Source organism: Salvia hispanica, chromosome 3, assembly GCF_029641045.1.
Source record: "Salvia hispanica isolate PSC_SH4W2 chromosome 3, Shi_PSC_v1, whole genome shotgun sequence".
In the NCBI taxonomy this organism is placed as follows: domain Eukaryota; kingdom Viridiplantae; phylum Streptophyta; class Magnoliopsida; order Lamiales; family Lamiaceae; genus Salvia; species Salvia hispanica.
The window spans coordinates 49608373-49632768 of record NC_142694.1 but is presented as its reverse complement, the minus strand read 5'-3'; the positions used below and the strand labels follow the sequence as shown (position 1 = coordinate 49632768).

General features: G+C 33.2%; 2 protein-coding genes and 1 pseudogene across 5 annotated transcripts; 1 reads left to right on the top strand and 2 right to left on the bottom strand.

Annotated features, from left to right (window-relative positions):
- Positions 1-9729: 9729 nt before the first annotated feature.
- LOC125210278 (AP2-like ethylene-responsive transcription factor BBM2) lies at positions 9730-12864 on the top strand (annotated as a pseudogene).
- Positions 11598-15331, bottom strand: LOC125212749 (ycf20-like protein). Of its 3 annotated transcripts, XM_048112995.1 has the most exons (4): positions 15230-15331; positions 14989-15087; positions 13954-14117; positions 13093-13702 (listed from the first exon to the last, which is right to left on the bottom strand). In XM_048112995.1, exons 3-4 carry the CDS (start codon positions 14112-14114, stop codon positions 13264-13266), a joined length of 600 nt encoding a protein of 199 aa, XP_047968952.1. In that variant the 5' UTR covers positions 14115-14117; positions 14989-15087; positions 15230-15331; the 3' UTR covers positions 13093-13263. The 3 variants fall into 3 exon arrangements, with proteins under 3 accessions (XP_088923012.1, XP_047968952.1, XP_047968953.1); XM_089066886.1 differs by lacking the exons at positions 14989-15087; positions 15230-15331 and adding an exon at positions 11598-13025 and having other exon boundaries at positions 13225-13702; positions 13954-14134; XM_048112996.2 differs by lacking the exon at positions 15230-15331 and having other exon boundaries at positions 14989-15222.
- An 898-nt stretch (positions 15332-16229) lies between these two features.
- LOC125212748 (putative E3 ubiquitin-protein ligase ARI8) lies at positions 16230-22970 on the bottom strand. Of its 2 annotated transcripts, none has more exons than XM_048112993.2 (15): positions 22623-22970; positions 21768-21889; positions 21314-21416; positions 21071-21161; positions 20820-20992; positions 20460-20564; positions 20236-20324; positions 19986-20093; positions 19206-19296; positions 19038-19127; positions 18794-18841; positions 18521-18592; positions 17680-17779; positions 17482-17608; positions 16230-16770 (listed from the first exon to the last, which is right to left on the bottom strand). In XM_048112993.2, the coding sequence occupies exons 1-15, from the start codon at positions 22827-22829 to the stop codon at positions 16500-16502; spliced, it is 1797 nt and encodes a 598-aa protein (XP_047968950.2). In that variant the 5' UTR covers positions 22830-22970; the 3' UTR covers positions 16230-16499. The 2 variants fall into 2 exon arrangements, with proteins under 2 accessions (XP_047968950.2, XP_047968951.1); XM_048112994.2 differs by having other exon boundaries at positions 21314-21381; positions 22623-22760.
- Positions 22971-24396: the final 1426 nt, after the last annotated feature.

Sequence of the window (24396 nt, the reverse complement as noted above, 5' to 3'; positions counted from 1 at the left end):
AAAAACAAACTAGTAGTACAATTTACATAATGTCATAACTATATTTATGAAAATTACAATAACCTATTAAAATTTACTGAATATTGCATCACACATGAAAAAGAAAAATAGTGAATACATAATATTATATTAATTAAATTTGACCAATAATGCGTCTTATAATATTGTTATTTCCTTAAACTACTCTTGCAAGGTAAAATAAATATAATAAAAAGCCTCAACCCTATATGCCTAAATAAATACTATTCGATTTATTTAAATTTGTAAAAAAAGATTGAAAAGCTAGATAAATAATAAACTAAAACTAACAATTAAAGAATATAAATATATACTACTATTTTTAACATTTATAGGAAAAATGGTGAGAAATAAATGAATACATTAGCTAATCTATTTTGAAAATTGACAAAATTATTATACCAATAAATTGCGAATTTCTGTTTATTATTATGATAGATTAAAAAATATATATTCATAGAAAATACGTACTCCTACAATTTTGCATTCGAAAATTTTGATGTGCAAATATGTGAAAAATAATTATAGTGGTGATTTTTAACAATCAAATCAATGATACATATCACAATGTAAAATGTAAAGGGAAAAATTAGTAATGAAATAATATAATTAAACTGTGTATATTTATCTTTTCTCTTAATTAGATTTGATTGCAGAAGTATTAGATTTAATTGCAGAAAGACAAAAGGAGAAATCTGTGAAAAATGCAAATAGATTCTCCCAATAAATTACGGAAGCATGAAATTAAGGAAAATAATCAGTAAGGAATGAGCAGAATCCGAATCCCAGTTAAAACATGATTTGAGCAATCAATTAATATTTATTCTACTGTTTAATAAGGCCTTATATATAATGACTGCATAAGGGAAAGCAGAAATTAGGTTTAGCGATGTCGTCGCCGTCGCCGTCGCCGTCATCGACGCTGTTGGAAGAGCAGAGCCAGAGAGTAACGCTACCGGAAGAGTTGATCGAGATTCTAATGGATGATAATTGTTGGGAGGAGTTGCCATGCCAATGGACCTTCAACGAGGAGATAATGAGCATCGCATTCTTATGGCCAAACTGCACAAACATTGACACCAACCATCATCAACACATCAATCAAGAGCCCCCTACCAATAATCATGTTGCTCATCACTAAATCCTTTTGTATACTGTATACATGTGTTTTGTTATTTCCCTCCACTTGTTACTTACCAACTAGATGAATATTTATTCACAATCAATAAATATATGATTTATATTTAAATTTTCGTTTTAGGCCCATTTATTTTTTAGGTAAAAAAATATTACTGATGTAAATAAGGTAATTTAAATCACAATGTTTGTAAAATATTTGTCCCACAAATTATTCTGGCAGTTGTTTATACATGTACAACATAGAAGTCTTTTGGTGATACTCAAAACCACGTTATTTTTTATGTGACTGTGCATTGTGTATGTTGCGTGTTATGTGTGTGTGTTTTGTGTATCGCGTGTATTGTGTTTATAATTTGCGCATTGTTTGAATGTACGCACACTATGTGTGTGTGCAATGTATGCTTGTGAGTATGTAAAAACACATACTTAAAACATAGTATAAGGCTATGAATTCAATGTATCAAACAGAACCTAAAATGATTTCTTGTTTTTCTCCAACATTGAAGCTGTGTAGTCTGTTGAGCCCTTAGATATTTTTATTATACTACGTATTTTATGCTTAAATGTCCGTATTGCAGATAGACTATGATGAGTAGGGTGGACGCAAAATTAAATAACGATAAAGGGCTGTGATTTCTAAATTTTATTTTAAAATATATTTTTGAGTGTTTCAGGTTATTTATAAGGGCTTTTACATAATAATTTTCCTTAAATTTGGATAAATTATAAAAATTTATGAAAGAAAAAACTTAAAATACAATTTTATTAAGGGCTTTAGCCCTACCCATTTTATACATGGGTGCGTCCCTGACGATGAGAAAAAATTCCATACTCCAAGGTGGCAATCCTATTTGGAGTATCGTACCAATATTATTTTGACAAATGAAAAATATATACTTCATCCGTTCCACAAGAATATGCACTTTGGGTTAGACACAAATTTTAATGCACAATTAATAAAGTAGGAGGTATGTGTGCTTAAATGGTTCTCCGGTTCTCAGTTAACCGGAATCGAAACCGGAACCGGCCGGTTAATTGAGGAACCGGGAACCGGAAAATCGGTTTCGGTTCCGGTACCGGTTCCAACTTTTTGTATAAAACCGGTCCCGGTTAGGAACCGGTCGGTTCCGGTTCCTAACCGGGATCCGGTTACTATTCAATTTTTTTTTTTATAATTTAATATATTATAAATCTAACTTAATTGAATTAATATTGAATTGGATTTATGAACTTACTTCTATGAGTAGAACATCATAAGTTTGTTTTCAATTTCCAAAAGAACTACTCCATATAAATACAATATCATTTCATATACGATGTAATTTTATAACAAATTTATGTAATATACGATTTTAACTTGTTTGTGAATGATTTATTAACGGTTCCGTATCAAACCAAAAAGTCACAACAAGATCAATTAGTATTGAAAATTCTATCGAATATTTATTTAGGAAAAAAAAGGGAAATGGAATTCAATTTTAAAATTCCTTTTGAAAAAATGCTAAATTTTAGTAGTCCTTATTTTATAAAAGAATTTCCAACATAAACTAGTCCAACCTACTATACTTAGCATCCTCTTACCCATTTATGAATATTATTGTATTGTTGGTTTGCATTTTTTAGTGTATTTAGTTGAATTTTAGGTATTATTTGTTATATTTTTAAATGTTTGATTATTATTTCATTAGTATTGAATTATTTAAGATTATAAAATTAATTCGGATTAAAATTATACATGAACCGGAACCGACCGGTTCTTAACCGGCCAGTTCCAAACTGGTTCTAGGATTTATAAAAAATTGAAATCGGTTAACCGGTCCGGTTAGAACCGGAACCGGCCGAATAAGCAGGCCTAGTAGGAGGGAAATAGAAAGAAAAAGTAATTAAAGTATTGTTAGTGGAGAATGAGTGTCACCTCAATTGAGAAAAATGAATTTTCAAAATTGGAAAGTGTATATTTTTGTGGGACGGACTAAAAAAGTGCATATTCTCGTTGAATAGAGAGTATTACCCTAATTCCAACTAGATATATTCCCTCTGGCCCACTCTAAGTGGAACATTTATAATTCGGGACAAGATTTAATGTAGTGCGGTTTTGTGTGTAATTAAGGTGAAGAGAATGAAGTAAGAGAAAGGAAAAATGTGACAGTGTGGAGTTTTAAAGGTGAGAGGGTGATGTTTCTATATTTAGAATTGTGTCATTTAGAGTGAGGCATCTCAAAAATGAAAATGTGTCATTTAGAATGGAACGAAGAGAGTATAAATTATGGAAACACCATTACCCAACAATATTATTATTTATTTATATGGAAAGTTTCTATGTAGTATATTCCAGCCAGCTTTTAAGTTTCTATGTAGTATATTCCAGGTGTAATAAATACACTTTCCATTAACTGTTCTTGATTTGTATTACTCATACGTGTAATGATACTAAAATGGATTCATATAATATTCATATAACTAATATGCAATGATAAAATAAAATCAAGGCAATATTTTGAATCTTACCTTTGGTTAATTTAATAAATTACTATTAATGTAGTTCCTGATTTATTTTATGCGCAACATATTAAAAATCAAGGTAATATTTTGAATATACAAAAACTTTCCGTAGAATCAATGATGCGATATTATATTTAGAGTATTTCCATAATTTATAAATCTAGTTGGAATTGGGGTAATATATTTCCATTTGTTAAAAAAGTTATTAGTATGACACATGACCAACTTGGATAGCCACCTTGGTGTTGCTTGAGTAGGCAAATTTTTTTCGACTAGATAGAGAAACGGCACCTCTCCCTTTCAACTTTGCTATTTTTGAATCAACATTTTAATGGAGTTTCTTAATCATTGTTCTCTATGTTCCATTCAAGATGTCATATTTTTTAATGGGACAGGAGTATGATAAAACAGAGTGAAAATTGTGATTTAATATTTTAATGAAGAGAGAAGAGAAATGAATTTATTTATAAATATGAAAAGTGGACATCTTGCGTGAAATAAATTTAAAAAGAAAAAACGTGGACATCTTTTGTAAGGTTGAGGGAGTACTAAGATATACTGATATAGTGTTGAAACGCCTTTTGATGTTTGTTAGGTAAGGTAGCCAAATATTACATGCCTCAGTCCATCTTATGCAATCATTCCAACTTTTACATTTAGCTCCTCTTTCACTCTCTCACCGCATACTAATCACACACTCTTTTTTCTTTACGAAAATATTACTATAACATTTAAGGATGCATGTTCTTATTGGATGAATGCATCACTTGAATTCAACTCTCATGAAATCACTGTACACGTTCAATGCAGTGTTCTTGTACGAAAATACTTAATCGATCCCATTTGTGTTTTTGAGAGAGCGTATATAATACTACATGTCTATGCTCATTTACAATCTAGAACAAGCACATAAATTTTTTTTATGCATGCACCAAGCAAGGATGCCATTAAAAGGATTAATTTGAATACTATCATTAATATGCAAAAACAATAATTATATAGTACTATTCAATATTTTCATGTGATAAATTTGTTCAAGAACATACAATATGTTTTTTATACACGTCGTTTTCTTCGTTCGTTTTTTGCCCAAAAAATGAATTCTTTAAGCCATAGAAAAATATTTAGAAGCACGCTGCTTTAAGTAAAGTAATACTCCCTCCGTCCATAAAAAATAGATCACTTTTGTCATTTTGGGACGTCCACAAAAAATAGATCACTTTCTAAAAATGAAAAGTTTATCTCTCATACTTTTCCCACTTTTTCTTACTCTCTCCTACTTTACTCACTTTTTCTCCCTATCTCTCTTACTTTACCTACTTTTTCTCCTCATACCTCATACTTTACCAATTCTACATTAAAACCCGTGTCGAACAACAATAGATCTATTGTTTGTGGATGGAGGGAGTATCTTATATTAATACAATACTTATATATTGTAGTTAGAAACATTTCTTTTGGCACAAGACTAAGGAATGAGTTAAAACTGAGTTCAATTGAAATAAAACAAGGTATGAAACAAAATGCATAAATAAGTAAAGAGAATAAAGTAAATGAGAGTATATTTTATCTGTTCCACTGTAATTGAAACATTTCTTTTGCTATGAAGATTTAAGAATAAGTGTTTAGTGAGCTAAGTGTAGAAAAAATAAAGTATGAAATAAAATGAGGTAAATAGTAAAGAGAAAATAGTACATAAGGGAATAAAGTAGATAAATAAAAAAGAATAAAATTAATAATTATATAAAATATAAACTAACAAAGATTAAATGTGTTCTTTTTGCCATGAAAAGAAAACGACGTAGTAACTTTGGTACGATAAAATAAATAAATATAGTTCAACTAATATTAGACAAAAGGAGTATATATATGTATATTATTGAAAGAATAATGGATTGGGGAGGTGAATTTATCAAGAGTGGTCCAGTCAAAAGTGTAGGGGGAAATCCCAATACAATCAAGTCAGCAAACAAACATATAGACTAACAAACATAGACACTTTCAAAATAAATAAATCTAAGAATTGGACAAAATGAGCATTCCCACATTTGTGTCTACAAATACAAAAGGATATTTCCAATGGCATTCTCTCGTGATCGTGTATTGAGGAATCCTCTGGTTTGGATTCTCTATGGTTTGGCATGAGTTTTAATATATAATTAATAAAATAAAAGAAAAGTAGAGGAAAGCTAATGAAAGTGGATTTGAATCCTCTGTTGCAATTGATGACACATCAAACGATGTTGTTCCATACATTCAATTATTTTATTATGAAATTATAATCTTAAAATATTACTTATCTTTTATAATAAATACTTCCTCCGTCTCTGAAATTTTATCACATTTTTCCATTTTCATCCGTCCTACAAAATTTTTCATATTTCACTTTTTACCATTTTTTGTAGTAGACCCCACATTTCACTAACTTATTATCACTCACATTTTATTATAAAACTAATACTTTAAAAGTAGGACTCACACCCTATCGACTTATTCAACCTACTTTCCATTATGTTTCTTAAAATCTGTGTCCGGTCAAATTGTGACAAAATTTGAGGGTCGGAGGGAGTAATTCGGTGCGGAACAACATCCTATGATGTGCTATCAGCCGCAGTAGGGTATTTAAACCCTAGTAGAAATAGTGCGAATGGAGAGTGAGGTCTATATTATTAGTAGTATAATTGTATTGTCAAAATAAAAAAATTTATACTTTCTAGGCACGGAGAAAGTATTATGGACATTTTTCAATTATTTTTTTAATTTTTGGATAAAAAAGTGTATCATCAATTCATCATGACAGAATGCCATCTGATAGTGTCCAAAGATTTACTCTTCAATTCGTGGTTGGAAACTTGCATTGAATAGTACAAAGAAAGGATTTGTGTTAGATAGCACTTAAATAGTTGTGTAGACAAGATTTTTTTTTTTAGATTTCAATTGTGTAATACTCATATAAAATTTAAAATTGCTAATAAATGTATTAAAAATAGAAAATTAAATAGTATTTAAGTATAAATTCAAATTATTAATTTGTGTACATGTCTGTACATCTACTAAAAAGCCTTGCATGCAAAAAAGAATTTGGAGTTAAATAGTCATATTCAAGAACCATCAGTGAGTAAATGCAGCAACAAAGCATCTATATATGGAATGCATATGCATGCACTTGACTTTTCTTATTTTTAGCCTTTCATCCGTTTATTTCTAACATAAAATGGAATTCATATGCATGCACAATAATAATTAATACAACAACTTTTCGCTACATCACCTACATTCCAGACACAGTAAAAAATTAATCCCTCCGTCCCAACTTAATTGTCACTCTTAGAGTGAGCAGGAGTTTTAAGAAATACTCCCTCTGTCTGCGAATATGAGTCTCGTTTTTTTATTTTAGTCCGTCCGCGATTAAGAGTCCCGGTTCACTTTTATCTTAAATGGTAATAAGGTCCCACCTTCACCTAGCTCATTCCACTCACATTTCATTTAAAACTAATATATACAAGTGGGACCTCTATTCCACTAATTTTTTTCCACCCATTTTTCTTAATATTTCTTAAAACTCGTGCCGCCAAGGAATGAGACTCCTAATAACGGATGGAGGGAATGTAAAGAAAAGTTGGTTGAAAAAGTTAGTGGAATGTAGGACCCATTTTTTTATATTGGTTTTATAATAAAATATGAGTGAAGTGAGTTAGTGGAATGTGAGACCTATTTATCATTTATGGTAAAAATGAAGTATGACAATTAAGTTGGGACGAACCGAAATGGAAAAGAATGACAATTAAATTGGGACTAGGAGCATGAAATAAGGAGATTAATGAGTAAATAACAGAACTAGATATGATTTTTTATCTTGGATTGTGATTTAGAAAGAGGGAGGATTGATTTGTATTGAAGACTGGGCTGATGGGCAATGTATAAGTATAATATTTCAAATAATATTATCAAAAGTTAATAAGGAAATTTTCCATTTAAATTTGGGATAGTGCTTGTTTCTTGTTTCCGAGGAGGCACGGGTGCTCTCCCACGATTTCTCCAGTGCAATACCACTTTCCACAACTTCCTATATATTCTAATCCCTCGATCAAGTTACTTGATTGTATTTTATTTTGAGTTTGTCCCAAATTATTTAAGTTATATTTTTTTTACTCTTTCTTTCTCTTATTTTATTTTTACTTTTACTTTATTTTAACAAATTAAACAAAACTTTCTTAAATCTCGTAAAAAAAAACGCTTCAAATAACGTGGGGCGAAGGGAGTACCAATTAAGGCCATCCACAGGGAAGAATTAATGGTTTTAAGCTATAATTTCTAGTACATTTTAGTTAACTTCATTTTCGCCATAACACTTTTAATGAAATCAATCTCTTGTAAGTCATTATTTAGTTTTTACTTTTCAAATTATACAAATGTTTTAGTCTCATTTTAGCCACAAAAATTTTGATGAGGTCAATCGAGGTTCATACTATTTACTATTATAAGATTCTTCGTGATACAATTACATTGCATGTGAATTAAAAAAATGATATTTTATGAGTAAAAATAAAATTGTTGAACTTGAAAGAGAGTGGTAGACAGTTCGAAGATTACGATTACGAAACCACAGGCTATTGGGTTACAACAACCCCTATGTGTTATTGTACCTAAAACAATAGTAGTAATCTAAATCACGATAAGTTCGACTAGAATAAGTGCATTGGCTCCCAATTTCCCTATTTAATTTTTTTAGATCTTTTGATTCACCAATTTCCCTATTTAATTTTCTATAGATCTTTTGATTCATTTAGAGATCCAATTGTATATTCTTGGATCAACTCGCATGCTATTAAATGTCAAATAGATAGATAAACAATATCTACATTGTGTGTGGTATTTCTCAAACGGTAACATTGTTTAGTGTATTCAACACAAGCATATTTCTTCAACTAATGATCATTTTTTTTATTAAAGGGAAATTAATGTATTGGTTAGATTAATGTATAATTCATTAGTTGTCTTGTATATGGTGAACATAACACTAGAATATTAATGATCTGAAAATCAAAACGTTATGACTAATGAATACGAATTAATCACATTAATTAATTAATACCAGCTTATAAATATTTTATCAACCTTTAATTAATTCATAATGATTGCGAGCATAAATTTCCAGTACAAATTTATGGTTATCATCAAATTAATCATCAATATTATTGATATAGTTATCCATACATTCTTAAATCAATACATTATTGAAACAATTTAGCAACCCCATATATGACAAAACATCTATTTGTGAGTTCCTCGAATCTCAACTCACCATGAGCAAGTATATTATCAAGTGATTTAGTTTTAACTTTTAACAGTATATATTAATGTTTAACTTTATTGATATAATTTATATTTTTACATTACAATACTAAATAACTTTTTGTACAAAAATGGTTAATGAAATAATTTGTTTTCAAATGAGAATATTGCTCGTGTACCTTAATTACACATTAGTTTGTGACTATAAGCAAATTACAAACCCTAACTATAAGAAGTTCACCATTACATTAACTAACGGTGCATGCTTCAAAACCAGAATCTATAAAGGCTGGTTAAGTAATTAATTATATGTGTGTAATTATGACCTTATTTAGTATATATGAATGCTATCCAGCAAAATTATTTAAGAAGTAGAATAAAAAAATTAATTAATAGAAGATCTCGTACTAACTTTTGTCAGCAAGTATTATTTGTATGGAATATCAGTCAAAGCTTCTTCTACTGCAACACATTATCAGCCCTTATTTTATTAATCTCTGTATAGTAGTGTATATTTATACCTATATATGTGGAGAATTGTGCCTATATAATTAACATTGGACAAAAAAATTCCTCTCATTTTTTGGGAGCCATTTCATCTTCTTCATCCCTTCCTCCTCCAAATCTCTCCTCAAACTAACACTCAAACCCTTCTCATTTTATGCAAGAACTCATTCCTAGTTCTCAACATCATCATCTCATATTGACAGAAACTAACATATATTTTTAGTCTTTTCTTTCTTTGGAAAAACCTTATACACAAATAAGATTAGAATGTCTAATTGGTTGGGATTCTCTGTGTCTCCTCAAGATCAAAGTTTAGGTTTCAACTTAACTACTAATGAATCATGCTTTGATCTCCCTTCTGATTCAGTCATTCCCTCTCTAAACATACCTGCCTCACCCTGTCCAATTCTTGACTCGAACCCTCACTCTCAAGGTTATTCCTTATTTCCCCGAAAATCATTAAAATCAAATAGTATTTTTTTTCATTTCATGCTTATTAATTTATGAATGTACAGTGTACTAGCTAGGTCTAAATTTGCAAATGGAATTTCTTAATTAACTTTTACTATTTGTCTCATATTTTGCAGATTGGAACATAAATGATGTGAACACGAGCCAAAATTTGGAGGATAAAAACAGACCTAAACTGGAAAATTTTCTTGGTGTAAATCATCAAGAACACAAATATGAGCTTAGTATGTATGAAGAGTTAGCTTCAAATAATGGAACAAACTGGCTGACTAACAGCCCAGCGCCGCCACATGCCGCCGCACAGACGCTGTCGCTTTCCATTAGCGCATGCTCCCAGTCTGATACCAAAATGGGAAATGCAGCGGTAGAATCTGTGCCAAGGCGATCTATTGATACATTCGGACAAAGAACTTCGATCTATCGAGGTGTAACCAGGTAATTTAATTAATCAATCTCTACTTTGGAATCATTAATATTGTCACTACAACCAAAAAAATATGATAAAGACACTTTTTAATGCTATTAAAAATGTTAATTTGTGTGTCTAATTATACCACAATGTTTCATAAAGTATCTTTATTGTTAGTACCCCAACTAAAATTAAAATTAGAGAACACAAATAGTAACTTCTAAAAAAGCAAAAGATTAAGATAATTTGCCTTCAACTTATAGATCATAGATTATGGTTATTTTTAAATTTTTTGAAAAACTAGTAATTGAATTAAAATTTTTGTGATAGCAAGTTTTTTTTAGTGTGTGTTTTTTCTTTACAACAACATAATTTTAATGCTTGTTGTTGTGAAAGTTGATTAGAAACTGAAGCCTCTATTTTTACATACATATAATAACTAGTTTAATCTTTACTTTGTATTAACATGTGTGTTTGTCTAGTTTTTTTCTTGACTAAGAAATAATTTTATGAACTTAGAAATTGAGATTCTTAGCTTGATCAACTAATGGCATACCGGTGTATTATTTTTTGCGGCATGGAGATTAAGAAAGATATATTTAGTGAGTTAAGTGGAGACAATAAACACGAACCAAGTAAAAGAGAAACATGGCTGGCATCGAAAGCATAATGAGGGTTTTGAGGGTTTTGCAGGCATAGATGGACAGGGAGATATGAAGCACATTTGTGGGATAATAGTTGCAGAAGAGAGGGACAAAGCCGGAAAGGAAAGCAAGGTATGATGAGAAGAGATAACAACTGTCTGCCATTAATTATTACCAATAAATTAAAATACTCCACTTTCTTGATTTTAACCCTTGTTAATTTCCTTGTCTCTCTATTGGAACCTCATCACTGCAGTCTACTTAGGTAAATAAACTCTTGCCTTTTTTTTATTCTTTTTTTCCATCTTCATAAATATTTTACTATAGATATATATAAATGATGTAATTATTTAACTATTACTATGTTACAGGAGGTTATGACAAGGAAGACAAGGCTGCTCGAGCTTATGATTTGTCAGCACTTAAATACTGGGGAACTACCACCACTACCAATTTTCCTGTTAGTAGATTTTCATTTTGTGTATATTTATATCAATATACCTTACTTTGCTTTTAAATTTCTCAAAGTTTGCAATGCTTTCAGATTAGTAACTATGAGAAAGAAATTGAGGGCATGAAGAATATGACAAGGCAGGAATTTGTAGCATCAATTAGAAGGTAAAACTGAGATTACTTTACATTAACTTTGAAAACAATTACTATTTAATGAAAACAACTATCTTATCATTCAGAAAAAGCAGTGGATTCTCTCGTGGGGCATCCATTTATAGAGGAGTTACAAGGTACAAACATGAGAACCAAATGATTTTTTATTCAAGATTGTTTAATTTTGTATGAGATGCATTTATTTTCTCTTACATTATAGTACAATTTTGTTGCATCTGTGTGTGAAATTATAAGTAGACATCATCAGCAAGGGAGATGGCAAGCAAGAATAGGTAGAGTTGCAGGCAACAAAGATCTCTATTTAGGCACTTTCAGTAAGCATCTTTCATCAACATTTCTCTTACATTATTTCACTAGTTTATGTGAAATTACTTACATTGTTGATTTCTCCACATTCGGAAAGGCACTGAGGAGGAGGCTGCAGAGGCCTACGACATCGCAGCGATCAAATTCCGCGGCCTAAGCGCAGTCACAAATTTTGAAATTAACCGGTATGATGTGAAGAGCATACTTGAGAGCAGCACTCTTCCCATACGGGGTGCTGCAAAGCGCCTTAAAGACGCTGAAAATGCAGAGATGGCTACGGACCTGCACCGCTCCAGTGAGTTGAACTTGAACATGCACCTCACGGAGGGATAGATGAGTGGATTTGGGAGTGCCAACACCCATCAATGGCCGACTGTGGAATTCCAGCAATCTCAGCCTTTGAGCATGTACCCTTATGCTCATCAGATGCTGTGGTGCAAGCAGGAGCACGACACGTACGTTGGCCACACGTACAATGAGATCAAACATCAGCTTAAGCTGGGAAACACACATAATTTCATGCAGCCGTCTGTTCTTCACAATATCACAGGGTTAGATTCCTCAAACATTGAGCAAAGCACGGGTTCTAACAGCAATTCGTATGTGGATGGCAGCATGGTGCCAATGGTGGGGGCGTTGATTGTTCAAGATTGTAATCAATGCCATGGCAATGGCTATTCTCTCGGATATGATGAGGGGAAGTTTCTTGATTATGAGAGCATGTTTGGATCAGCAGATGCACATAACCAGGCAAGAAATCTTTACTACCAACCTCAGGATTCATCATCAAATCTAGCAAAGGCTACCAATAATCTTTATGATCAAGGCTCAACTTCTACTAACTGGATTCCTACTGTTGTCCCAACTGGCTCGGCAGCTGCACGAACGAACAATGAGGCTGGGAATCAAGGGGCCTCGACTTTCACAGTGTGGAACGACACATGAAGCTCGCTGCTGCATGAGAAGCCTTGGACCCAAAAACTGTTTCAGATCATATATCTATGCTGCTTGAAGCAATCAGATTGCATTAGGGCATTAGGGCTATAGCTAGAGTTCATCAATAGTCATTATGGCTGTGAATTTTGGGAACTCTGGATGAATGTAGTCTATTCAAAGAAACAAAAAAGAAAGTTATCGATCATCCTTGTCTCACTTAACCTTCTCAGCATCATGTAGTAACTAACTGCTTTTAGCCGGACAAAACAATCTCAACATTCTGATTATGGCAAATTGGTAGCCTGAATTTTACAGAAGCCTATGAATGTTCATTTTGTAGAAGTAGACTAAAGGATTTACACGCAATACCTTGTTTTTGAGTAGGAAGAATGCTCCCATGGCAGAAATTCAACTACCTAGCTTAAAGGCATCCACAAATAAGCCTAAGCAAATACCAGCTTTCCAATAGTTGATCATTACCACTAGAGATTGCAATCTCCCAGTTCTCATGGGCTTTTTGTACATCAGCATGCCAATACCCTCGATAGCAGCTACTACTACACCAGCTACAAGCACATCCCAGTCGCCCGTCTGGCCAAGGATCGTTGCAAGAGCATTAGCAGTGTAGAAGCCCAGGAGCAGGAGAAAAACCTTCATGGGGAAGTTTTTTCTAGCTGAGTTCAGTTTACTCAGTAGCTCCCTACCACCTGCACTAACTATCCTCCCCAAACGAGTTGTGCCAAGAAAAGAGTTGTCTCCATTGGCGCTGCCTTGGTCATTGTTGTCTGTAATTCCATCAGTATTCAATGCAAACGCTGTACCACTTCTTCGTCTACTACACAATGAACTGTTTCAGGACAAAAACAAACGGCATAGAAGTCCACTCAGTATGCTCACAACTTGCAGAAAATGAGCAGGGAAAAATGTATCGCAGAATGAGTGCCATCTAACTAAAATTCTCAACCCAACCTCGGCCAAATTCCACGAAAAAAAAGCAAGAACCAAGACGCAAAATGGAAAAGATACGGTAGAAAATGAATGTGAAAATTGCACAACCGAAGCCAAAACATTCCCGAGTCCCCCTGCAGAGAAAGATACCTGTTTCTACAAGATGAATCAAGTTTCTGAATCTTTAAGTTTTGCATGAAGATAAGATTTTGAAAGCCACAACTATGCCTAGGAAGCACAGCTGGTCTCCCAGATCTTTCATTAACAAGGGATATAGACTGCATCAGTATCGTATCCATTTGGCTGGTCATCAACTGCAACAAAACATATGATAAGAAACAATTAGAGACCATAATGTTCTAAGAATCTAACAGCACTGTGAGCAGGCATCTACTTTGAAAAGCCGACACAGTGAAATAAACAGAATATTACTGCATGCCACCGAGGGCAAACACCACTGAAACTCATCTTTAAATACTCCAATGTCCAAAAGTTTAAATTTTATCTGTACTCATATTTCAACTCCCAAACCGAAAAAAAATATTCTAGACCCGACTAGCATACAGATGCACACACCAGGTATAAAATAGCAGGACATGAAATTAGTACATTGGTACATGTAGAGTGACGTTGTGTTTTCAGTTTCAAAAATAAGATACGAACTATAGGCATCTGATCTAGAATCTCTCTGGGGGGTATTTACTTTTTATGAAGATTGACTAATTTTATCACCATTACTAGGATTTCTCCAATGTCCAATCCCACCATTTTAATGAGATAAAAATCAAGTAAAATGGACTCAAATGATGGGAGTTATAACAAAACGCGGAATCGCCAATCCTTAAAAGTAAACAAGGGATTAACCTACATTACTTTTATCTATCTAGCTAATCCTCAAAAGAAAGCATCCCTAGAGGATAAGAAATGATAATCTAACAGATTCAGAGCCTAAATAAAGTAGCATCATTTTCAAGTCTAAACAGGAACATGGAGATATACCCAAATTTCAAGCTCATAAAAATGTAGTAGTAGTTCAACGAGTAATTCATTTCTATGCTTGCAGTAGAGCATCAATTGGTACATCCATCCATCATCCATATTTATAAAAAGAAAAAACTACAATCTTTAAGAATGTTGCAAAAACAATTTTTCACATGTATTCAAAGAAATAGGAGTTTTAGTTACCTGCAAAACAATGCCAGCAACGACTGCATAGACTGGGCTTCTTAGTTATCAAAGACAAGAAAAGGCACAAAATCTGCGGCAGAAACACGCCAATTCACCCTAATTGAAAAAGAATACAAAGATAAAATACAGAAATTGTCAGCTGCTGCAATTGCATTGCATCAAGAATAAAATTGTCGCCTTTTTGGATAAGATAAGATTGTTGAATTTAACCAAATTGAGCTCAGAATCGGGAACCCACCAGCAAAAGCGGCCCGATGACGAGACGTTGCGCGTGAGTGTGTATAAGGAGGTGGTTCGTTAAAACCGATTCTTTATCTCTGCAAATTTTACCAGTCAACTTTTAAGTAATAGTAATAGTAATAGTAATCTAAAATTGTATGGGATGAAAATTGCAACTTAGAGCTGATAATAAAAAATAAACTAAAGGCTAAAATTGGTCACCTACGTGTAAGACTTTTTCGGTCATATCCATTAAATTTGTTATCTTTTGGTCCTAAACAATATGTTTTGATCTAAAATTAACCATTCTGTTAAAATCTTAGCGGTCAAATGTGGTTTGATCAAATTTATGACTTAATTTTGAATCTAATTAACATGAGTAATTAACTATGATTAGATTAATCATTTAATATTAATTAGGTTAATTGGGTTATTAAAATTCAAAATGAAGTCTCAAATTTGGTCAAAATACGGTTTTTAACGGAATTGCCAACTTTGGATGAAAACATATTGTTAAAATGGTAACAAACTTATTTTAAGACAAATACAAGGGGACCAATTTTAGCCTTTAGTCTAATAAATAATAACCACATATATGTAAATAAATAAGTCAGTTTTAGGAAAATAAATAATTTACAAGAAATTTGACAAAAGAAAAAAAATTAAATACATTTGCAAAGTAATTATACACTAGACGTATTATAAATCAAATAGGGAAAAATAAAATTAAAGAATAGATTGGTACAAGAAAATAATGAACAGAGAAAATAGGTTAAAGAGAATAACAATATTGATGCACGTTTTAGCTATTGATACAGTTCATATCTCATTTGTTGATGTCAACTTCACATTAGGAGCTGAGAAAAGTATCATATTGCCTACGTATGCTCTGGACTCGCATTTTCAAAATATAAATGAAACGATACAAAATAAATGTTTCATTTTTAATGCGACTGAGGGAGAATGAAACAATAAAATTGCAGACATGCACAAACAGAATTGAGTGATCGACAATAGTCTAATGATGAATGCCAATTTTATATACAACACGAGACTATTGAGATAGTTTGATACAGATGCATATTCATGTGTAGCCGAGGGCAGCAGAGACTTTATACAACTCAGTTTCTAAAAACAGATGATTTCATTTCTTGCAGTCACCATGTCTCTCTTCTCCCATGTTTTGTCTACGGCAGAGCACAAGAACTATGGGGAGAGTTTGGTCCTCCAACACAGCCCCCATCTTGATTTCCCACATCCAAGCAGCAGCGCGTCTGTGACTCGTCACTTCATCGGTGGCGATGGCACATCTCGCAGACAGTTGATGACCTTACATTGGCGTAGGTGCAATGTTCACATGACCAATGGCCAGAATCATCCATATTCCTAGAACTACTTGATTTGGATGTACTTCCCTTGCCCTTGCCGGATCTTCCTTTGCCACTGCCTCCTCCCTCAGTCTGCGAGCTGCCTGCCCAGCTGCTTACAGCATGAGAGTCCACATCGGATAGACCGTTTTCCAAAGCTCGGACGAGGTTCTCAAAGTAATTCTTGGTTACACTGCAGCATAAGAATTGATGTAGTCAACTAAAAAATCAAATTGTATGCAGTTGTTAGCCTAAAAATCAACAATCAGGCCCTCCTCATTTCTCAATCCCATGTTCCTAGAAGTTCGCAGAACTTGCATACTATCTCTATTCTCCTCCTTGCAAATCAGAGACTATTGTTCATCATATGCTTTGAACTTGAACCTGAACTAGAACTGCTACTCTCCAAAAGTCACCCAATTTGTTAGCAATGAGCATTAAAATTTTAATATGTACTATTTAAAAGTACCAGACAGTAATTGTTAACCACAAGTTGTACTTGAAGCTTATTCTCAAGGAGCGGCTATAGGATTCCCTCATCACCAAAAAGACAATATCAATAAACCATAAGTAGTTGGGTGACGCAATATATCTAACAATGAGGTAAAAACTCAATTTTAATTTCAATTCCTGAGCCCTAAGAAAGCACTCCAAACCGGCATGAGGCATATAGAAGGTTTCAGAACTGTACGGCAAAACCCAGTAGTAGTAACTTATTGTCAAATGGAGGGGAGGGGTCGGAGGAAGGGAAGTAGGCTGATTGTTTTCTTAATTCATTGACAAGGTCGAACCAAGGAAATACTAGAAGTCCCCAAACACAATACTATTTCAAAGCACTACAAATTAAACAGACCAATTCGGGGGTAGATAAATGAATAATCAGTTGTCAGTGTCAGGAAATCACCTGGTCAACCCAGCCAACTTTGTTCTAAATTCATTGAACTCTTGTGAAGGACCTTCGGAGTTGAGGTATCCCTGAAACTCCTTCTCTGCACACTGGTGAAGCCGTTCCAAACCAGACTCCGCCTCGCCTAAGGAACCCAGAAATAAATGTCACACAAGCACATGGAAAACATGCAAAAACAAGTTTTGGTTCACAAACCTTGTAGATACTCAAAGAACTGCTTCCTAGCATGTTCCTGCTCATTTAAATAAAATCCATACGCATAGGTCCATTTTAGGACTCGTCTACATTCAACAATCTGCAGAGTGCAAAATGCAAGCAGATAAAGAGAAGAAGATATATCTTCCTTACATGAAAGTTTATTTTTGTATATTCTACATGAATACTTCATCAATATGTTCAGACAGAAATAATGAAACTAGACCTGCAATTACAAAGAAACACAAATAAAAAGTATGAGGTGCATCAAAATGCAATATTAACCCATAAGTGAGCATTGACTTTTGAGGATTACCTAGATAGATAAAAATAGTATAGGCAAATTCCTTTGTTACTTTTAAGGATTGAAATTTTTGGGATATCCCAACGCCTTTGTAACTCTCACCATTTAAACTAATTTTGTTTGATTAATATCCCATTCAAAAGGTGGGATTGGAGAAATCCTTGTAATGGGAATAAAAATACCCAATCACCTATCTAAAGATCACAGAGAAATGCCTTAGCTTCTGTACACAGATCAGATCAAGGAGTCATAAGTGGGTAGATCTCAGATTTTCACTCTAACTAACTACGGTAGGTTAAAAGTCAAAGATGTGAGTGCTAGCTAAATTCATCGGATAAAAAAAGATTTTGATAACAGCACTACTGTGGTGAATTGATACATCGCATTTCATCTTTTTCAAGTCCAGTATGCATATACCTTTTAGGCTTCTATTTCGAAAATGGAAATTTCAAAAATATGCTGCATGCATGTGTACACACTTTCGTAATAAAGTAACATAATTGACAATATTAATGCTCACAGTACTGAAACTCTTACCTGTTGCCAAGCCTCTATAATGAACTTAAGTTGGGACTCAGGCTGGCGCTGCTTATCACTTAGCTTCTCTAACTGCAAAACACAGATTCGTCAATTGTCTTAATCAGGCCTTAAACCTTATAATTAAATGCAGACAGCCACTGAATAGTTGTATGCACTTCCACATAAAGAACCAAGCCTACTTCTCTGACCGAAGTATAATATAACTAGCATTCACTTCTCAATCAACATATATGCTTAGGGTCCAAAAGATAGATCAGAGAAATTCCTTACATGTACTGTTTGCATCTGATGTAGATTCTCAATTGCACGTTGCCTAGACTGCAGAAAGAAAAAAAATGTAAATTTAGACTTAACTCATGCAATAGATAGAAACTGAAAAATACCAACATTCAAAGCAGAGAAAAGCCCCCAGAATTCTATTAATTAGTAATAAATAAATAATAAAAAACTGAACAGGTAAAAGTACATAAGCATTTATAATGACCGAACACTAGAGAAATTAATCAACACCTACCGATTGGTTGGTAGCCCATCTTTCATAATAATGTGTATATCTTTCTAAAGAATTTTTAGCCATCTCTCTTCGTTTTTCAGCTTCATCGTACTGCAACAATTGGCCCAGTTAATTGGATAACATATAGGCTTGTATTTTCTAGCGATAAGACTAACCATATAAACTTACCACTCCTTCTTGCTTGGCTACTTCATAACGATTGCATGCATAGAAGCCACCAGTCCTTTCACCGTGTTCTGACCATGCACCAAGGCATAACCTACAAGTATATGAATCAGATTGCAAACTGACCGCTACCAAACTCTTATAGATAATGAATTGCCATATGGAGAACATTACAGCCACAGTTGTTTTGAGTTTTTATCACTCGAAAAAGGAGAGATTGAGAAGAAGACAGATAGTCAGAGACAACTACATGGATAACAAAATCATAAGTATGTGGACACCAAACAGAAGGTGAACCACCAAAAATGTAGTGATCATCATGAAAAGAAATAAATAAAAAAAATAACTAGTCTATTCAGTTTTTATCACTCAAAACTGCAAGTAGACAGGGAAGAAGGCAAAAACTACATGGATGATACAACAATAAAAGATATGCGCACATGCAACTAGAAGGTGGAAGATTCAGAAACACAAAAAATTATACTTCGATGGTCCCTTAAAAGTACCCCCCTTTTAGCCATTTTGGTACACAGACAAACTTAGTCCCTTTCCATTTATAGATACTACCCCAATACATCAATTTATTTACAATTTGTACCAACAAAGTCATCCATTTTCTCCACTCAGTATCACTCATAAGGTAGGACCCTTTCTCCACTCACAATAAACCAAGTAACCAACTACTTTAACTAAAACCAGGGTTGCACCACCCCATTAGGACTATTTTTTGGGGCGGGGGATTATAAGTTGATCACGTTAACTCAAAACGGGAAGAGGACATACCAACAAAACTCAAATTTACATGGTGGCGTGCATGTAATGTGCATGCAGCCTTGATTCTTCTCAATTGGCCGCTTGCACTTGGGACAAGGTTTAGAATTAGCCAATATCCTGCGATACAATCATATAAGTAAGAGTAGAGACCATAGAAAAACACCATATCAACAATATATTAGTTAGATCTAAATATACTTATAGAGTTTAGATGACATAAGCATATGAGTAGTATAAACTCCTAGCAAAACCAACGCACCAATTCATATTCTCAGACTCGGCACTATTCTTCATTATCCACTTGGACACAGTTCCACAATCAACTGGACGATGGGCTTCCTCAACACACTGCAAGTGTACACAAGTGCCTTTCAGAATTTATAATGTAATATAATAATCCTCTATAAAGGGAAAAAAAAACACAAAATCAAAATCTAAGGGAGAAGAAAATGGAGAAAGAACTAAGAAGGTGATGAAACTCACGTTCCAGCAAAAACTGTGCGCGCAATGGCAAGTGACATCAAAGTTTCCACCACCAACAGTAAAATCCACAGCATAATCACAGCCTGGTGCTGGGCACCACTTTGTCTGTCAGCAAACAATGAGAATAAGTAAAGTTTCTAAGATATAAGGCATGTGACCAACATTTTAACCAAGACCCACACAATTAAATTGAATATCTCAGACTTCTGGTTCATGTAGAGAAAAATGACAACACCAAAGCAAAAGGAACATTTTGCAGAATGGAAAACATATCATTCTGTGCCATTCATGTAAGAGTTCGTAAACAACTATGCTTCTTTTGAAAGAAGATCATCTTATGAATGTTCCTACACTTTGTACCTTCCTACTATCTTCAATAAATGATCTCAAAAAGTAGCGATTATACTTCTGTTCGTCATCTTTCGAAGCCAACTCATTCACCATATCATGGCCAACAGCTGCACCACAAGATGGATCAGGACACCGCAAATTCAAACATCCAGGTCCATCATTAATGGATGTTCTAATATAGCCTGTTGCACAAATGTAAAGTATTATTGATATATTCAGAATCATATATCTTCATGGTAGAGGAAGTGAATGAATAAAACCTTGCCAACATCCAAAGCAAAAGGGATGGCCACAGGCAACAGCTCTCATTCTATCACGCGGGTAATTTTCAAAGCAGATCCCACAAGTTAGCTGCAGGAAGATTTAAAATTAAATTTCATAAATATGATCATACAAAGAAACTCGATTGATTATTGTTAGTACAATTTTCCAATATATTTTGATTCCAGGAGAAAACACAATATATTTTGATTCCAGAAGAAAACACAATAGATTATGGTTACCTCTTGATCACCAGGAAGGGGAGTATCACTCTCCAACAAACCAACAGTTTTGCGGACCTTTTCTTCATCTGCAAACCATTCATCATTCACTTTACTAACACTCCTGTGAGTCAAGAACATATCAAGAAATCTTTCAGATGGTCAATTAGTTTTAAGCTTTAAGCTCTTCCATTAATTCAGCAAGAGAGAACATAAATATCTTCAGGGAAACAGCCAATATTGTTTCACGTAAAAGGAGAAACTTGCATCTTGTAAAGTCAAAGGCTATGAAGCTATACTGATCTGTGCATGATTAGCCTTTGAAATGATATAATGAAGCTATACTGATCTGTGCATGATTAGCCTTTGAAATGATATATGAAGCTATACTGATCTGTGCATGATTAGCATTTGAAATTATACACAGAGGATGACATAGACTGAAAGGAAAATCAGCTATTCAGAAACAAGTTACCAGTTATAATGGCGGAGCAAAATGCTAGCGGAAACCCTTGAAATTGAGAGGACAGTAGATATCTGAGTGATACTTTCTTCTTGCCGTTGCCGTATATCATCTTCATTTAAAATGATGAAATTCTAGAAGAAAAGAGTATAAACAATTCATATCCATTAGTAATAACTTATACAGAACAAATTCAACTGAAAAAGATAGATATAACACTAAAACTCGTTAAGTTAAAGTGTCTATAGGGGCATATAATTGGAATTACAAAACAATGACTTTGACCAAAATAATAGCAAAATCAGCACTTCAACTTTGATCCATAGGAAAAAGAACATAAAAAATGCAAACTTGCAATGAACCTAAGAGTCACCAGAGAAATCTAACATTGCATTAGCTTAACTCTAAACATTAGCTATAAATCCACAAAAGAACACAAAGATAATCATCTCCAATTACTGAAATCAACAGCCATGGGCGTTCTAACCCCCCACTTGAACTTCAAAACATAAAAATCACTGTGACTTCTCCGAAATTAACATTACTAGTATCATTGACACATCGGTTTTCAAATAAAACCAGCTTAAGCACGTCTTACAGAAGAGCATCTTATCTCCAAAATGTTAAAGAGAAAAAAAAATCGGGGAAAAGACACAGCAAGAGTTCAAATTAACTCCTAATACCCACCATTCCCCAATCAAGCTCCAAGACAAAACATAAAAATAGCGTATTTACTAAACCCAGCCTAGCAGCAAATTGATTTCATAAAAACCTAGCTCAATCATGAATCTATTTCGGGAAAGAAGTATCCGAATAAGGGAAAAAAATTAGTCCACTGTATTAATTGAGGGAAACATTATAAATAACCTGTGACCTATGATAGTATATAGGGTGAGAGGAGGAGAGATCATCGAAATCGTCGGAGTCGTGGTCCATCAAGCCGTCGTAACTAACAACGACGCTGTCCGGGTCGGTATCTTCGTCGCCGTCGCCGTCGCCGTCGCCGTCGTAGAAATCCTCGTCGTCGCACGAATCTTCCATCATCGCCGTTGCCATCTCATCATCTGATTCCATTGCTATCTTCTTCTTCTTTCAAATAATCTGTATACGCGCAAATTTGCAATGATAATCGAGCAAAATTAGCTCGAATTAGATTGAGGGGTGAAAAGGAATACAATGGCGAATGGTGGTGGTGATTCCTTGCTTTTTGTGTGAGTTGGAGGGGAAAAGTGATGGTACCATCAATTCTGCGTTAGGTACAACATAATGATGCTGGACTTCTTTTCCAGTAGTATTCAATTATTAATTAATGTTAAGACTTACTGCTTACGAATCTATGCAAGCTGTTTTCAGTTCAATTATAGTTATAGAAAATTTATGTTCAATTATGCAATTGAGAGGCTAAATAATTTGAAACGTTGATTTTTCCTTATGATATTAGCGGGAAAATTTCCATACCTATATGAAAAAGAAATTTTAGAAAAAATAATATAAATGTCATTATGAATAATATAATAAAATAAAATAAAAAATACTACTTTATAATAATAAAAGAAATACATCTCTTAGTATTCTCATCATTCTACAATAAAGCAACTAATGCTAATTAACACAAAAATAAGCAATTTTTTATAAATACACATTCACAAAACAACTTTCAAACAAAATTCCAACAAAAAAGAAATGAAGGTTGTTGGTCTTCCAATGCTAAATTTGGTACCTGAGTACTCGTGGAAATTTAAAAAAAAAAAAAAAACTATTAATATTGGAATTCTTGCATAATTTTACAGTCATGAACTTTATTGAACAAATTTAGCATATACAAAAAAAATTTACCCATTTATCACAAGCTTAATATCACAGGTAGTCCATATTACATTGACTTGAATCTACACAGATTCTCATGGCATTTGCCGATGCAGAGATAAAGAATCAAAGATTGTGTTTTGGTGCTAGAATTTGCTCCAAAGGAGTTTCAAAACGCATCTTATTTCATCTTTTTGTGTTTTTGAATAGTAGCTATCCATTTATGAGTTTGCACGATAGGAAATAGAAAATAGTTTTTACACATTATATAGAAATTGCATTTAAATCCTTGAATATTTATTATCTAATATAGAATGAGAGATACATACCAGGTTCGGTTGATTGAAAGTAGAATAGGCCGTTTTGTCGTCTGAAAGAAGTAGGAATAGTGTTCGATGAAGAAGATGAAAACGGCGGTTCTAGAATTAGGTTAACTTTTATAATTGGTGTAACAGATTAATTACATGATACATACAAAATGTTTCATCGGTATTTCAATTTAGTACAAAAAGTTTAAAGTTTACATATTTTATACAAAAAGTTTGTTTAGTGTTTCAAATTGATACATTTGTCAAATCCCATTTAACACCATTACTTCTCATCTTTTTTTTTCCCATCTTATTCACTCCTGAATATTATCCTAAAATGTTAAAAACCTGATACTCCATTATTTATATATAATAATCAATTTTACAAAATTTCTTTATAATAATCCTTGATATTTTCAAATTATTCCCGATCCCAACTATAAATTACATGTTAATCTGAAAATTTCTTATGACAACCATCTTATAAGGAATGAGGAATAAATTTACCAAAATCTAACTAAATACAA